At 45.8% G+C, this 16,851-nt stretch overlaps 1 protein-coding gene across 4 annotated transcripts; it reads left to right on the forward strand.

Moving 5' to 3' along the window:
* Nucleotides 1–6,726: 6,726 nt before the first annotated feature.
* On the forward strand, nucleotides 6,727–16,744 carry TAT (tyrosine aminotransferase). Of its 4 annotated transcripts, none has more exons than XM_089320422.1 (12): nucleotides 6,727–6,809; nucleotides 7,744–8,049; nucleotides 8,202–8,306; nucleotides 9,861–9,928; nucleotides 10,997–11,155; nucleotides 11,365–11,503; nucleotides 12,118–12,170; nucleotides 12,925–13,077; nucleotides 13,715–13,843; nucleotides 14,494–14,577; nucleotides 15,233–15,331; nucleotides 15,729–16,744. In XM_089320422.1, exons 2-12 carry the CDS (start codon nucleotides 7,764–7,766, stop codon nucleotides 15,870–15,872), a joined length of 1,419 nt encoding a protein of 472 aa, XP_089176548.1. In that variant the 5' UTR covers nucleotides 6,727–6,809; nucleotides 7,744–7,763; the 3' UTR covers nucleotides 15,873–16,744. The 4 variants fall into 4 exon arrangements, with proteins under 4 accessions (XP_089176548.1, XP_089176549.1, XP_069918811.2 ...); XM_089320423.1 differs by having other exon boundaries at nucleotides 15,732–16,744; XM_070062710.2 differs by having other exon boundaries at nucleotides 7,803–8,049.
* The last annotated feature ends 107 nt before the right edge of the window (nucleotides 16,745–16,851 follow it).

The raw sequence follows: 16,851 nt of genomic DNA on the forward strand, positions 1-16,851 counted from the left end.
CTCTCTGCAACTCTGCCTTTCAAATAAATAGATAAAAATTTTTTAAAAAGATAGCAAATTTAATGGTATGTGTTTTTACTAAAATGTAAACATTTTTAAAAATACTTTTTTAAAAATGGCAAACTAACAGTTTATCAAAGAAATAAAATCAATGAAACAGTTATTTGTGTTTTTTTAAAAAGATTTATTTATTTATTTGAAAGCCAGAGTTACAGAGAGAGAGAGAGAGAGAGAGAGAGAGAGGTCTTCCATCTGCTGGTTCACTCCCCAGTTGGTCACAATGGCTGGAGCTGAGCCAATCCAAAGCCAGGAGCCAGGAGCTTCTTCTAGGTCTCCCACGTGGGTGCAGGGGCCAAAGGACTTGGGCCATCTTCCACTGCTTTCCCAGGCTATAGCAGAGAGCTGGACTGGAAGTGGAGCAGCTGGGACTTGGACTGGCACCCCTATGGGATACCGGCACTGCAGGCAGCGGCTTTACCCACTATGCCACAGCCCCGGCCCAGTTGTTCGGTTTTTGAGTGGAAGGTCTAAGCTATGGCTGGTCGGCATGGAGCTCTGAGTGTTTACTGAGCACGTCCTGCACAGAGGAGTTCACCTGGCGTCGGTGAAGCTTCCCAGGCGGAGTTGGGTCCACTCCTTTTCCCCATCTGCTTTCTATGAGGGAAAACAGGAGCTCCAGAAGAGGGCTGTCACCCACATGTGTTTGCCTTGTCTGTTTTCCCTTCTGCTCCAGGGTCAGTCGTTGGATACGGAAGCAGGGATGAGGGCGTGTCCATGGTGATGACCTTCTGACACAGCAGCCCTCGCCCCTGCACAGCCTGCCCGGCTCTGCAGATTCTGCGTCAGCTGCAGTATTTGCAGGACCACCCGCCTGCGCTGCTTGCTGCTCTTTGATCTGTAAACCTCAGTGTGAGCCAGCTGTGTTGAGACAGGGGAGGCTGGGCCAGCGATCTCAGAGCAGTTGTTTCGCTGCTTTGCGGTTACTTCCTGGACAGAGGTCTCATCTAGGACATAAATGCATCCCTGGTAGAGAGACAGGAGGGATGAAAACACAAACGCAGAGCTCACAAACATGGGAAGTGACCACCCTTGCCAAAATGAGATGTACAGAGTGATGGCAACACTTTAACACTGGCTTTCCTCTGTCAATCACTTTGTTAAAGATGGTTTTTGGAATATGATTACTAGAGATTGCACACACTGATAATAGGGTAATTGCCCTTCCTGAAGGCACCCTGGCAGGGTTATTAAGAACTGGAGAAATGTTCATTCTAGAGTAGAGTATTCTAGAACAGTGTCTTAAACAGAGTCAGGAAGACACAGGAATTTAGTACAAAGTAAAAGTGATATTTACAGGCTGGCACTGTGGCTCACTAGGCTAATCCTATGCCTGTGGCGCCGGCACACTGCGTTCTAGTCCCGCTTGGGGCACCAGTTCTGCCCGGTTGCTCCTCTTCCAGTCCAGCTCTCTGCTGTGGCCCAGGAGTGCAGTGGAGGATGGTCCAGGTGCTTGGGCCCTGCACCTGCATGGGAGACCAGGAGGAAGCACCTGGCTCCTGGCTTCAGATCGGCGCAGCCCGCAGGCCGTAGCAGCCATTTGGGAAGTGAACCAATGGAAGGAAGACCTTCCTCTCTGTCTCTCTCTTTCTCTCTCTCACTGTCTAACTCTGCCTGTCCAAAAAAAAAAAAAAAAATTTACAATTAGTATGGAGGGGCTGTTGGTGTAGCATAATAGATAAAGCTGCCTCCTGTAATGCCAATATCCCAAATGGGTCTGGTTCATGTCCCAGCTGCTGCACTTATTATTATTTTTTTTTTCGACAGGCAGAGTGGACAGTGAGAGAGAGAGACAGAGAGAAAGGTCTTTCTTTGCTGTTGCTTCATCCTCCAATGGCCACCGTAGCTGGCGCGCTGCGGCCGGCGCACCGCACTGATCTGATGGCAGGAGCCAGGTACTTATCCTGGTCTCCCATGGGGTGCAGGGCCCAAGGACTTGGGCCATCCTCCACTGCACTCCCGGGCCACAGCAGAGAGCTGGCCTGGAAGAGGGGCAACCGGGACAGAATCCGGTGCCCCGACCGGGACTAGAACTCGGTGTGCTGGCACCGAAAGGTGGAGGATTAGCCTAGTGAGCAGCAATGCTGGCCTGCTGCACTTCTGATCCAGCTCCTTGCTAATGGCCTGGGAAAAGCAGTGGAGGACGGCCTAAGTTCTTGGGCCCTTGTACCCATGTGGGAGACCCAGAAGAAGCTCCTGGCTTCAGTCTGGCCCAGGCTTAGCCTTTGCAGCTCTTTGGGGTATGAATCAGTACTTGAAAGATCTCTCTGTCTCTCACTCTTTCTGTAACTCTGACTTCCAACATAAATAAATAAGTCTTTAAAAACCAAATAATATCATGGCTGGTGCTGTGGTGTAGTAGGATGCCAGCGGTGCCAGCATTCCATATGAGCACTGGTTCAAGTCCTGGCTGCTCCTCTTCCTATCCAGCTCTCTGCTGTGGCCTGGGAAAGCAATAGAAGATGGCCCAAGTGTTTGGGTCCCTGCACCCGTGTGGGAGACCTGGAAGAAGCTCCTGGCTCCTGGCTTTGGATCTGCTCAGTTCTGGCTATTGTGGCCATTTAGGGGAGTGAACCAGCAGATGGAAGACCTTTCTCTCTATGTCTCCCTCTCTCTGTCTATAACTCTACCTTTCAAATAAATAAATAAAGCTTATTTAAAAATTAGTATGGAGGGGCCGGCATTGTGGTGCAGCGGGTTAAAGCCTTGGCCTGAAGTACCGGCATCCCATATGGGCGCCAGTTCTAGTCCCAGCTGCTCCTCTTCCAATCCAGCTCTCTGCTGTGGCCTGGGAGAGCAGAAGATGGCCCAAGTCCTTGGGCCCCTGCACCCGTGTGGGAGACCCAGAGGAAGCTCCTGGCTCCTGGCTTCAGATTGACGCAGCTCCGGCCATTGTGGCCATCCAGGGACTGATCCAGCAGATGGAAGACCTCTCTTTCTCTCTCTACCTCTCTTGTAACTCTTTCAAATAATAAAATAAATCTTAAAAAAAATAGTATGGAGAGTGATTTCTATTTTCATCAATATTGTAGACAAGATAGCCTGGGAAATAAACTTTTCAGCTACAATAACATGCAGGAATCTCAGGTAGAACATAGCCAAGTGCCTAACTGAGCCGCAATGATAAAAGAGAACACTGCTGGCCTACCAATGGGAAGAAAACCAGGGACAAAGGTGGCCTGACACTGCTGTCTCCCCAGGGAATTAGCAGTCCAATAACTTAAGGTTCCTGTTTCCAAGTTCAACTGGGGGTGACGTGGCCAGCTGACAGGCTGCTTGTGAATACCAGAGGGGGAACTGGACCTGAGTCTCATGGGTAGCTGAGATGCTTGAAGGTCTAAATCTTGGGTGACAGAAATCAGCCATAGGAAAACCTCCTAACTTGGAGAAAATCTCACCCTTGCTTGCTCTACTCTTTTTTTTTTTTAAGGTTTATTTTATTTATTTGAAAGCCACAGTTACAGAAAGAGAGAGGAAAAGATAAAGAGAGAGATCCTCCATCTGCTGGTTCACTCCCCAAATGACCGCAAAGGCCAGGGCTGGGCCAGGCCAAAGCCAGGAGCCAGGGGCTTCTTCTGGGTCTCCCATGTTGGTGCAGGGGCCCAAGGACTTGGGCCATCTGCTGCTGCTCTCCCAGGAGCATTAGCAGGGAGCTGGACTGGAAGTGGAGCAGCCAGGACATGAACCAGCACCCACATGGGATGCTGGCTCCACGTGTGCAGCTTCACCCCCTAAGTCACAGCGCTGGCCCCTGATCTACTCTTTTAAAGGCCAATATCAACAATGGTCTTAACCTCTGACAAAGATTCCACTTGACCAAACTTTATCCATGCTCCTGGGCCCTGTCTGGACCCATTTGTGCAGTTCCTTGTAAAATCCAGTTTTAGGAAAGAAGGACTCTGCCAAGTCAGTTTGTTAACACCTGTTTCCCCCACTTCCTTTGTCTCACTGATGGAGTTCCTCATCCCTCACCAACCCTAGGTGATGTCTGATCACACTGGCCCATCTTTTTTAATTTTTTTTATTTTTTGACAGGCAGAGTGGACAGTGAGAGAGAGAGAGAGACAGAGAGAAAGGTCTTCCTTTGCCGTTGGTTCACCCTCCAATGGCCGCCGTGGCCAGCGCACTGCGGCCGGCACACCGTGCTGATAGCAGGAGCCAGGTGCTTCTCCTGGTCTCCCATGGGGTGCAGGGCCCAAGCGCTTGGGCCATCCTCCACTGCACTCCCGGGCCACAGCAGAGAGCTGGCCTGGAAGAGGGGCAACCGGGACAGAATCCGGCGCCCCAGCCGGGACTAGAACCCAGTGTGCCGGCGCCGCAAGGCGGAGGATTAGCCTAGTGAGCCGTGGCGCCGGCCTGATCTCACTGGCCCATTTTCAGCAAGAATCCTCCCTACCCCTGAGGTTTCCTTATAGAAACTTTCAGGATCTGAGCCCTGGGAGTCTTAGCTTTTAGTGTGTCATAGGCTCACAGGAACCTGGGATTCCTTTGTGGACCTGGTGCTTTGCTTTTGTTTCCTGTAGGTATCTCACCTGCCATCTTGTTTTTCCAATAACTCTAGAGTGCAGATTTCACACACAGAATGAGGCTAAAGTTGCACAGGTCTTGGCTGCCTTGGAGACCCTGAACTGATAAGGTGTTAGTTGAAGGGATCCTCAGCTGCCCAGTTTGTTGTAACTGGAGTCCAGTGCTTTGTGGGCTGGCAAAGAAAGGAGTCTGGACGTAGGAAGTTAAAAAGCATGTTGCCAACAAGGTGCAGAACCTGATCCCACCTGTGTTTTGGAAATCTGTAAAGTTATGGATGTATGTATGCATCCATATGTATCTGTGCCCATCCATCCATCCATCCAGCCACCCACCCACCCATCCATCTTGGATAGATAGAAAGGATCAAATTGTTACCACTGCTGAACCCTTGGAGTGAGAATGGAATGTTCAGGCAGCAAGTACAAGGAAGGACTCTAACTTTTTACTTTGTGTTTCTGTACTGTTAAAATTTTAATAGGTTGTTTTCTAACAACAACAACAACAAAATTTAATAAAAATTATTGCGTGTAATCCTTACTCTTTGACAGTCTGTCCAAATGGGGTCAGCGCTTTGGCTTAGTGGGTAAAGAGGATGTCTGCAGTGCTGGCATCCCATATAGGTGCCAGTTTGAGTCCTGGCCGCTCCACTTCCATTCCATCTCACTGCTATGGCCTGGGAAAGCAGTAGAAGACGGCCCAAGTGCTTAGGCCCCTGCACCCATATGAGAGACCCAGAAGAAGCTCCTGGCTTCAGATCGGCTCAGCTCCAGCAGTTGTGGCCATCTGGGGAGTGAATCATTAGATGGAAGACCTCTCTGTCTGCCTCTGCCTCTACCTTTCTGGAACTCTGCCTTTTAGATAAATAAATAAATCTTAAAAAAAAAATAGAAAAGAGAGGGAAGAGATGTGCAATTCGGGACATGCTCAAGCTGACTTACCTCAAACGGTAGAGTTAGAAACATACCAGGGGATTCCAATTCAATCCCATCAAGGTGGCATGTACCAATGCCATCTCACTAGTCCCAGTGATCAATTTCTGTTCACAATTGATCATAATGATAGGACTAAGAACCAAAGGGATCACATAAACAAAAATAGTGTCTGCAAATACTAGCTGATAGAATAAAAAAGGGAGAGAACGATCCAACATGGGAAGTGAGATACACAGCAGACCCATAGAATGGCAGATGTCCTAAACAGCACTCTGGCCTCAGAATCAGCCCTTAAGGCATGCGGATCCGGCTGAAATGCCCATGAGAGTATTTCAGGCATGGAAAGCCAAGACACTCTGGCAAAAACAAAAAAAAAAAAAAAAACAAACAAAAAACACCTAAATGAAAGGTCTCCGCGAGTGAGATCCCAGTGGAAAGAACAGGTCATCAAAGAAGGAGGTACCTTTCTCTGAAGGGAGGAGAGAACTTCCACTTTGACCATGGCCTTGTCTAAATATGATCAGAGTCGGTGAACTCAGGGGGCTTCCATAGCCTTGGCAACTCATGACAAGAGCCTAGGGTGATTACTGAGGCCATAAACAAGAGTGTCAATTTGTTAAGTCAACAACAGGAATCACTGTGCACTTACTCCTCATGTAGGATCTCTGTCCTTAGTGTGCTGTACATTGAGATTTAATGCTATAACTAGTACTCAAACAGTATTTTTCACTTTATGTTTCTGTGTGGGAGCAAACTGTTGAAATCTTTACTTAATGTATGCTAAACTGATCTTCTGTATATAAAAAGAATCGAAAATGAATCTTGATGTGAATGGAAGGGGAGAGGGAGTGGGAAAGGGGAGGGTTGCGGGTGGGAGAGACGTTATGGGGGGGAAGCCATTGTAATCCATAAGCTGTACTTTGGAAATTTATATTCATTAAATAAAAGTTAAAAAAAAAAAACAGAAAAGAAAAGAAACTCTGCCCAAACATCTGACAAAGTGCCCACAAAGAGTTAACACAGAGTCCCAGATGTTTGAAGTGAGGACAATTCCTGATTTGAGGGTGAGAGGCAGGTCTAGGGGTGAGAGAGGGGGAGGAAAGGGGCCAAGGGGAGGGTTTAGGCCTCACCCCACCAATAGCATCAAGGTTTTGGGCCCAACGCCCATTTGTGGAGACTATTTCAGGAGTTCAGTTTTGTATCTGAGTTCACTGCTACAGTAACCTGTCAAGCAAGATCTGAGTGAACTTTCAGGTTTGGCACCCCGGAGGCTGCTGCTCCTTAGCTTGAAAGGTAAAATTCTCAGAACAGAGCTGATGTGGTGACGGTGACTGGGTGTTCACCTCTTCCTCTCTGGTGTGTTGACTTCTTCCAGGCAAGATTGTAAGATGCTTAGGGATACGGCTTTGCTTTTGCTAGCAACAGCATTAGCACTAAATTTCTGACAGGGTGGGGTGAGTCCTCCTGGTTCTCTGCAGAGGGCAAGACACAGAATATTGAATTAGTAGGGAAGACGCTTAGATAGGCTCTGCCTGGAAAGTAGCAAACACATGTGTTTTGATTGCTTAGTGATTTAATATCATTCCCTCTTGGTTTTATCAGAGCATTGTTAGGCTTTTATAGGGATTACAGTTGACTTAGCAAATTCCACTTACAGCAAGTCAGCATTCAACTGAATGCTCTCTGAACATTGTAGAGTGGGTTCCTGCTTTATTTTCCATATCAGGAAAAAGTCTTTTTTTTTTTTTTAAATTTTTTGACAGGCAGAGTGGACAGTGAGAGAGAGAGAGAGAGAGAGAGAGAGAGAAAGGTCTTCCTTTTGCCGTTGGTTCACCCTCTAATGGCTGCTGCAGCTGGTGCGCTGCGGCCGGCGCATAGCGCTGATCTGAAGCCAGGAGCCAGGTGCTTCTCCTAGTCTCCCATGCGGGTGCAGGGCCCAAGGACTTGGGCCATCCTCTACTGCCCTCCTGGGCCACAGCAGAGAGCTGGACTGGAAGAGGGGCATCCGGGACAGAATCCAGCGCCCCGACCGGGACTAGAACCCGGGGTGCCGGTGCCGCAGGCGGAGGATTAGCCTAGTGAGCCGTGGCGCTGGCCAGGAAAAAGTCTTAAAGCTCTCCTCTTCTCCTTTATAACAAGGCCACTTTATAAGAGAAGGCAGGAAAAAAAAAAGAAGAAGAAGAAGAGTTTGGAAAGAGACTCCGAGTGTAGTCACTCCTATGTTTAGGTCCCGATGTAGCAATCCGGATGGGCCCATCAGCATCACAGGGACTGGCTTTCCCCCAGGTTTTCCTAGTGATGGACCCCTACATGATTCAGACGAATGGCAACAACCACATCCCCTCAGTGCTGGATGTGCATGTCAACTTTGGTGGGAGAAGCTCCGTGCCGGGCAAGATGAAAGGCAGGAGGACCAGGTGGTCTGTGAGACCCTCAGACATGTCCAACAAAACTTTCAATCCCATCCGGGCCATCGTGGACAGCATGAAGGTGAAGCCGAATCCAAGCAAAGCCATGATTTCCCTCTCAATCGGTGAGTGGGGGACACTCGAGGCATGGGCAGCGACGGTCTTCCCCCTGGACTGGTTAAGAAGATGGGAGCAGAGGGTGGACAGGAGTCTGAGTGCAGCACATGGGAGAGTAACCTCTGGGTGGCTCCTTCTGTTTTCTCTCTCCCATGAAAAGGAGATCCTACTGTGTTTGGAAACCTGCCTACCGACCCTGAAGTTACCCAAGCAATGAAAGATGCCCTGGATTCAGGGAAATACAATGGCTATGCCCCATCCATTGGTAAGCTCCTCTCCAGATTCCCTACCGAGTGATTTCCAAATCTTTGGTGCATTTATAATAGGACCAAACATCTAGCAATTCATGCATACTTCCTGAGGAGAGGGTAAGATGAAACAGGCCTTGGGATTTGGGGAAACATGAGCCACAAAGGCCCAACTTCTTTCCTGGCTCCTTCTGGCCTGCTGGCACCTTCCCTCTAGGCACCCAAGCAGATTTATCCATCAAATAATGCTCCTCTTACAGCATGACTAATTCTAAGACGATGGCCCTGGGTCTGCTGGAGTCCCTGGCTGGAGTCTTCTAGGCCCTTTATGAATTTACTTATTGGCCTATGTAAATAGCTCCTTTGACTTATTTCTTTCTATCTTGAAAGCCTATTTTCATTATGATCCTGATAACACTGAAATGTAATTTGTTACTCTTTAGGATTAAAGAGGACAAGAACAACAAAGAAGGGCTGACATATTGAAGGAAATAAATTAATGCTGATAGAAATTATTTCTATTTAGGTTTGATTCTCTCCATCTATTGACAATTTCTACTCTATAAAGATTTTGGTAAAATACGTAATTCTATGACTTTGTTTCAGTGTTTCACATTTTTGCCCCTTTGTGTAAATGTGTGCAGAAAAACATTCTTATTGCAAGATAAAAACCCAGATTCATGCTAAAATCAAATTTTAAAACTACTTACAGAGGAATCAGGGACATAGTTTTTAGATTGATATGTTACATTTTATAAAGTTTCAAAACAAAACTCAAAATCAAGACCAAGTGTTAGGTTATAAAGAAAAAACTCAATGATTCTAATATCCTAAGTATTGAGAAACTGATTCAACCTAAAATATCAAGACTGACTCTCTGTTTGACAAATGTGCAAAAGGTATGGCAGAGATGACAATATATATCTGGAAAAATGTTTTCCTTCATTAATAACTAAGGATATACTGATTTATATAATTTCAAGAGGCCTGTTGGCACCTAACAAGCATTGTGAAATACCACCCATGACCTTGAAAATTTGTCTTTTTGGCTTTTCTAACTTGTCTTTTTGAACAGCAATTTTACAAAATATTATAATGGACACAAAACTGACAATAATTTAATCTTAAAAGCATCCACTAATAAATCTCTTACAGGAGAATAATTTGAAAGAAAAAATGTGTACCAAATAGTTGTGATATATTACATAATGCAAAAAACTCAAAATAGATCACATGTATTGAGTGCATTTAATGACAATTTTTAAAAAATATATAGTCTCTCCAAGAGATTTAGGAATAATCTAAATCCTTTATTTTACAGAGGAAAAAACAGTAATCAAGATGACGCAGAGTATTTTATCATTTGGGGAGTTCTTGTTATTCTTTACATGTCTGTGTTTATAATAGAGTTGTAAAATACAAAATGTACTGCTAATCTACAGTGGTTGGGATGGAGCCAAATGTTAGGTTATTAAAAAAAAAACCTTAATGATTTTAATATCATTAAGGGGCATCATCATTAAGTGGAGGGATGAAAACCTCCAGTTCCCTCTTTTCACTGTTCTTTTCAGGCTACCTGTCCAGTCGGGAGGAGGTAGCTTCTTATTACCACTGTCCAGAGGCCCCCCTGGACGCTCAGGTGAGCCCTGTGCAGGGAACCCGCTCTGAAGCCTTTTGCCTTGTTCCTGTGCTTGAGGGTAAGGGTCAGTGCAGGGCAGCTGAGGGTCATTTCCCTTTTGCACTCTGAGCTGGGGCCATTGGTCAGTGATTGCATTTGGTGTTCTTCCAGGATAACAATGATGTCTCCTATAACTTATGTGGTGACTGTCACAGGAGCCTCAGAGGACCCTACAATTGATTTTCAGAAAAAGTTAATTGAAGAGCAATTCATAAACACCAGATAATAGGATGTTTTATTACTCTTCTTTGTGGCTTTCCTTCCTTGCCTTGATGGCACACTGAATCAATGGCAGTGACAAATGTCACCTTCCCTCTGTTGTTTGCTCAGTGGGGTTGACATTGCCCAATACCAGAGGTCTCCTTCTTCTGCATTTCAGAGAAGAGTCAGGCGTTAAGCCTCTGGCCAAAAGTAAATAAATAACAAGGTAAAAAAAAAGTCCAAGGTCAGTCTAAGGCCTCTCATGGAGTCTGTTGGGTCATAGTGTCCTTCCCCCCCCCCCCTTTATTTATTTGAAAGTCAGAGTTATAGAGAGAGAGGGAGAGATGGAAGAGATTTCCATCCACTGGTTCACTCCCCAAATGGCTGCATTGGCCAGAATTGGGCCAGGCCAGAGCCAGGAGCTTCTTCTGGGTCCCCTACATGGGTTTAGGTGCCCAGGGACTTGGACCATCTTCTGCTGCTTATCACGTGCATTAGTAGGGAGCTGGATGGGAAGTGAAGCAGCTGAGATTTGAATCAGCATCCATACAGGATGCCAGCATCACAGGCAGCAGCCTTACCTGATACACCACAGCACCAGCCCTTTTTAAAATGATGTGTTTTTTTTTCTTTTAAGTGGCCATTGCTCAACAACATATAGATAGGGACATAAATACCTATCTTTTGGTTTTGGCTTAGAAAAATCACTACTACTTAGGACTTGTTAAAGTAAGTTCATCATTGTTCCCAACTCACCCATCTGAGTTTTCTCTTTTCTCCCGTGGCTGTAAGAACCCCTAACAAAATTAATCTTCTGTTTCTTCACAGGATGTCATTCTGACAAGTGGCTGTAGTCAGGCTATTGAGCTTTGTTTAGCTGTGTTGGCCAATCCAGGGCAAAACATCCTAGTGCCAAGACCCGGTTTCTCTCTATACAGGACTTTGGCTGAATCTATGGGAATTGAAGTCAAACTCTATAATTTATTGGTAAGTGACTTTTTAAAACTTTAGACTCAAGTGCCCAAATTGTGTCTCATAAGAATGTAAGACCATTACCTCAGCAGGGAAAGTTCTGGAAGTGGCTGGTTGAGGCCAAGGGCATATTTGATCATTTACATTGCACCCTTGGGTTGAATGAGTATTCCCCCTACATTTTTCAGAACCATCTTAAAAATCTTACCTTTCTTCCTCCTCAGCCAGAGAAGTCTTGGGAAATTGACCTGAAACACCTGGAATCTCTGATTGATGAAAAGACTGCTTGTCTTATTGTCAATAATCCATCAAATCCCTGTGGGTCAGTGTTCCGTAAAAGCCATCTGCAGAAGATCCTGGCAGGTGAGCCCAGCAGTTTGCCCCCAGGAGATGAGGTGGAGACAACATGGTTTAGCTGTAGCCTGGAATGACAGGAAGGGATTCTTCCCTAAATTCAATGGCTGGGGTGGAGGTAGAGGAGCCGCAGTAGCCTCTCTAGTGTGTGCCATAGGAATGGGAGAACTTGCCCAAAAGAAGGTGAAAAAGAAGAAATACAGGTTGAACATTCTTTGTATGAAAACATGAAATCTAAAGTTCTCTAAGATCTGAAATTCTTTGAGTATCCCCAGACTTTTTGGATTTTTGATTTTCAGATTATGTACATTCAACTAGTCAAGTCTATACAAGTATTTTAAAACCTGAAAAAAAAAATCCTAGATTTGAAGTATTTCTAGTCCCCAGCATTTCAGATGAGGAATATTCTGCCTGTACCTGCCTATTCACCGCTCTCACCATGTGGAAGATAGGGTTTGAATTTTCTGGTTGAAAGGCAAATTCAGGCTCTGACGCCTGGAGGAGTATCAGAAGTTTACAGTTGTGAAAGAGGAAAGCAAGACACATAAACATGAAACGCAAAGCACAGGAAGACCACAGGCATCACATCAAAAATGATCTCAGCAGGTTTCTTCTATTTTTAGTGGCTGCGAGGCAATGTGTCCCCATCTTGGCTGATGAGATCTATGGTGACATGGTAAGTCTGGGCTGGGGCATATCACTGCAATAATCTCAATTCCACATGATTTCATGAGATCTTTAGAGATGACAACATGAATAGTTGGAAGAAACACCTACTAATAATTTCAGTATAGGACGTCAGTATCTCTGCACTTTTAACAAATACTTAGATCATAGCTCATTACCCAACTTTTGAAATCCAAAAATCAAAATGAATTTTCAAAGCTTCTTGGAATTTATTTAGTTGCAAAATCTGATTTGACCTCATAGGAAGATATTTATGGATTTCTATTTATCCCACTTTTGAATCAATGTATTTGCTAAGACTTCAGGGAAAGTGACAGAAATGTTAAGATTCATGGTTAGGGGCACCATCCCAGTCTGCTTTGAGAGTCACTGCATAATGTATGGTACATGTGTTACAAAGCTTTTCTAAAATCCAACCAATCCTGCATTCTCTCTACAACATATCTGGGCTTGGGAATTTTAAATAAGGAATTGTGGACCCATATTTAACTTTTAAATCTGTAACTCCAGTGGTGCCTGATTATATAGAGCTGGCTTCACAGAGCTGTACATACCACTGGGCTACCAAATGTCTTTGGATGGTCCTCTCTGAAGACTCCTGGAATCCCAGTTGTGCTTCACAGTAGGGATAAGCCTGCAAAGCCAAGGCACTGTCCCAGTGATACAAGGAAAAGGAAGGAAGGCATGGGATCCAGTGGGAAGTAACCAGGAAGACAACTCCAGCAAGTATCTCTTCTCGCCAGGTGTTCTCAGGGTGCAAATATGAGCCGCTGGCCACCCTCAGCACAGATGTCCCCATCCTGTCCTGTGGAGGGCTGGCCAAGCGCTGGCTGGTTCCTGGCTGGAGGCTGGGCTGGATCCTCATCCATGACAGAAGAGACATTTTTGGCAATGAGGTGAGAGTGATGTGATGAAATGATATATGTAACAGGATATTCGAGGGGGTCTTTGAAAAAATCAAGAAAGCGCACATTATGAAAAACTATGCATGGATTTCATTTTTTTAGTAAGACAACTTATCTTTTAATTTTATTTCCCACAAACTTGGTAAAGCATCCTTCTATATTTACTTTGCATGCATAGTAGTGAAAGGGTATACCCCTCCTTTTTCAGTCCAGTAGTTCCTGGTGCCTGAACACTTGGGAAATAAATGTGATAATAGTTATTCTTCTCTCAAGCCCAGTTTCCATGTATCAGGCTCTATGAAGAAGTCCCATTCAGCTCCAACTTTCAGAGTGCAAAATAGGAAACAATAGTATTCATGACAGCTAATATTGTTTGAGGACTTATCATGTGTCAGTGTTTTATAAACACTAATTTAATCCTCACAACCATGCAATGATCCTGGCACTGGTTTTATCTCCTTTTTATGGTTGAGAAGAACAAAGCACAGAGGTGTAATATTATGAGCCTAGAGCCACACAGTAGGTATGCGCCAGAGCTGGGCTACAGGCCCATCGCTTTTTGAGGTTAGCAAGAATCCCTGAGATGCTTAAGAAAGACTAAGTAGTATGTTTCCTGGGTGGCTTCTAGATTCGAGATGGACTGGTGAAACTGAGTCAGAGAATCTTGGGACCCTGCACCATTGTCCAGGGAGCTCTGAAAAGCATCCTGCGTCGCACCCCTCAGGAGTTCTACCACAACACTCTAAGCTTCCTCAAGGTAAGGGCAGCACAGGGCCTTCTGCTCTGGGAGTCAGGGAATGCTGCCAGTAGAACTCGGAATAAGCAGTTGTCATTTCTGGAGTGTGTTCCAGTGTGGGACTGCCAAATCAAGAGGTGTCATCCGTGTGAAGTGTCCACTCATACACTCCTTCCACTCTGCTACAAAACTTCAAGGATGGAGTTTGCTTTTGTTGACTCCTTATGCTGGAACAGCAAACATAGATTCTGCACCTTCAGTGAAGGCTCTACTTTTTTAAGATTTTATTTATTTATTTGAGAGGTAGAGTTAGAGAAAGGGAGAGACAGAGAGACAGAGAGACAGGTCTTCCATCCAATGGTTCACTCCCCAAAGAGCCACAATGGTGGGCTGGTCCGAAGCCAGGAGCCAGGAGTTCCTTCCGGGTCTCCTACGTGGGTGCAGGGGCCCAAGGACTTGGGCCATCTTCCACTGCTATCCCAGGCCATAGCAGAGAGCTGAATTGGAAGAGGAGCAGCTGGGACTAGAACCAGCGCTCATATGGGATGCAGGCAGCACAGGTGGAAGCTTAGCCTACTGCGCCACAGTGCCGTGAAGGCTCTACTTTTAATGACTTGGCTTTTCTTTTCCTTAAATTTTGATCATTGGTTCCTCTCTACCTCCTCTTGTAGTCCAACGCTGATCTCTGCTATGGGGCATTGGCTGCCATCCCTGGACTCCGGCCAGTCCGTCCTTCTGGGGCCATGTACCTCATGGTAAGGATGGGGAAGGGGCAGGCACTAGCTGTGTGGGTGTTGTAGAGCACAAGCCCCTGGAACTCCCACAGGGGGCTGTGAAGGGCACGCCACCATTCACAAGACAGGCAGTGGGTTCCCCAGTCCGCTGAGGGATTTTCTTGTTCTGAATCATCCCTCTGGTGTGATTGACCTTGGTGTTCATGAGACTCTTTCAATGACTCAGTTTCTCAGGGAAGACACATAAGACATATATGACACAAGTAAGAGGCTCTCCAAACCATCATAGTTTTCAACTGGCAAGATCCTGGCTCTCTTTGGGTATTTGAGAATTGCTTTCAGAATGATCGGGGATGGGTGTGTTCTTGCAAGCAGCCAGGGGTGGGACAGTGCCATGCCATGAAGAACTGCCTGGCCTTAATGCAGATATTCCTCTTGAGAAACACTGCATTTCAATTTCTACCTTTCCTTTATCCGCCTCCAGAAGAAACTTTTCAATAAACTATTACTAAATATATCCTCTTTCCTGCAAACAATTCTGTGAGTTCATCCTAAGTTGACAGAGGTAGAGTTCCAGGGCACCTTTAAAAGTCACTGTGACTTTCATCTCTGACATAGGAAATTGGCTGGCTTTCCCTCCTGCTAAGTTGGCCTTTCCTTTCTATGACTGGTGCAGGTTGGAATCGAGATGGAACATTTCCCAGAGTTTGAGAATGATGTGGACTTCACAGAGCGGTTAGTTGCTGAGCAGTCTGTCCACTGCCTGCCAGCCACGGTGAGTACTGTCTTCCTCGGGACATTGCAAGGTCCTAGAGCCCCGGGAGCTCTCCCTGAGCTGGCTGTCAAAGCTGGACTTCCCCCTCCTTCCACAAAGTGCGTCCTAATTTGATGAGATTCAAACAGATGTGTTTCCTGGTTTCCGAGTAAAATTTGTTTTCCCCTCACATGATCCCATCTACACTGGGAGGGAAAGTTGTAGACAAACATTCTAGGTGAGAGGAAGTCCGGCTTGTAGCACAGGGACTGGCTCAGCACCCCAGCAGTGGAGACTGAATGAACTGACAGCCCTGCCAGTGCGGCATCATGGCTTCTTGCTGACGAGGGCCCTGGGTGGTTGGGGGTGGTCCAGTGCCGGATTCAACTGCTCTGAAAATAACAGGCTCTTGTTTCAGCAGTGCTTCGAGTACCCCAATTTCTTCCGAGTGGTAATCACGGTCCCAGAGGTGATGATGCTGGAAGCTTGTAGCCGGATCCAGGAGTTCTGTGAGCAGCACTACCACTGTGCTGAAGGGAGCCAGGAGGAGTGTGACAAGTAGGCCCTCAGCCGTGCTCCTGCGGTTGCGTCTCAGCTGGGGAGGGCTGCGCACCAGCGGAAGCTAGGGGCCCATACGGGAGAAAGGCCTGACGAGCACCATGGCAAGGCTTCGGGATTGTTCCTGCTTTTCCCCAGTTACACTGACACACGCACACACACATACACACACACTCTGAATCCCAGATTCTCCTCTCACTCTGCCAGAGCGACCCACAAATTCACTAATCCGCCTCCCCCCCACCCCCATATGACTTCCTGCATATTCCCGGAGAGAACCAGGTGAACAGAGAGCAGCCGAGACCTGAACAAGCAGAGCTCAGGATGGGAGAAACCAAAGATAGCAGGAATGTGTGCCTCCACCCATTTCCTTAAGAACGAAGCCTGTGTCACTTCCGGTTTGCCTCACTTTATGCAATTGAGTTGCATCTGGAAAGTTGGGGACATGTGTCTGTTTAATTATACTCGAAACACATTAAGAAATTGCCATTTGAAGGATCCTTCATAGAAACCATTCCACTGATTTTTTTGGTAAATAATCATTTTGTGATGCAAATAAACATCCTTTAATTGAATGACTTCCTAAAGTTAGATTTGTGTGCATCAGGCCTCCATAAAATGAGAACATGCATTCCAGAGAGAGGAGGAACCACAGAACCTCCGAGAAATATTGCTTTGTAAGGACCAGAAATATCCTCATTGTCATTTTTATAGAATTACTTTTTCTATAATGTTAATATTGATTTATTAATATATGTTGTATTATCTTTTCATATGTTTTCTAAGAAACATTTATATTAATAAGATCCTTTATTTTGCCAAGGGGCTAAATTATTGTTTCTTTTCTTTTTTTTTTAAATAAATTTACCAAATATACTCTTCTGTGATGTGGTTTTTCTCCCCTGCAGGGGAAATGCCTTTCCCAGGCACTGCTCAGTCTGACTGACTCGTTACCAGCTGGGTTTCATGTATGTCTTTGTAGA

Source organism: Oryctolagus cuniculus, chromosome 18, assembly GCF_051225735.1.
Source record: "Oryctolagus cuniculus isolate XC-2025 breed Fujian yellow rabbit chromosome 18, ASM5122573v1, whole genome shotgun sequence".
NCBI classification, from domain to species: Eukaryota; Metazoa; Chordata; class Mammalia; order Lagomorpha; family Leporidae; genus Oryctolagus; species Oryctolagus cuniculus.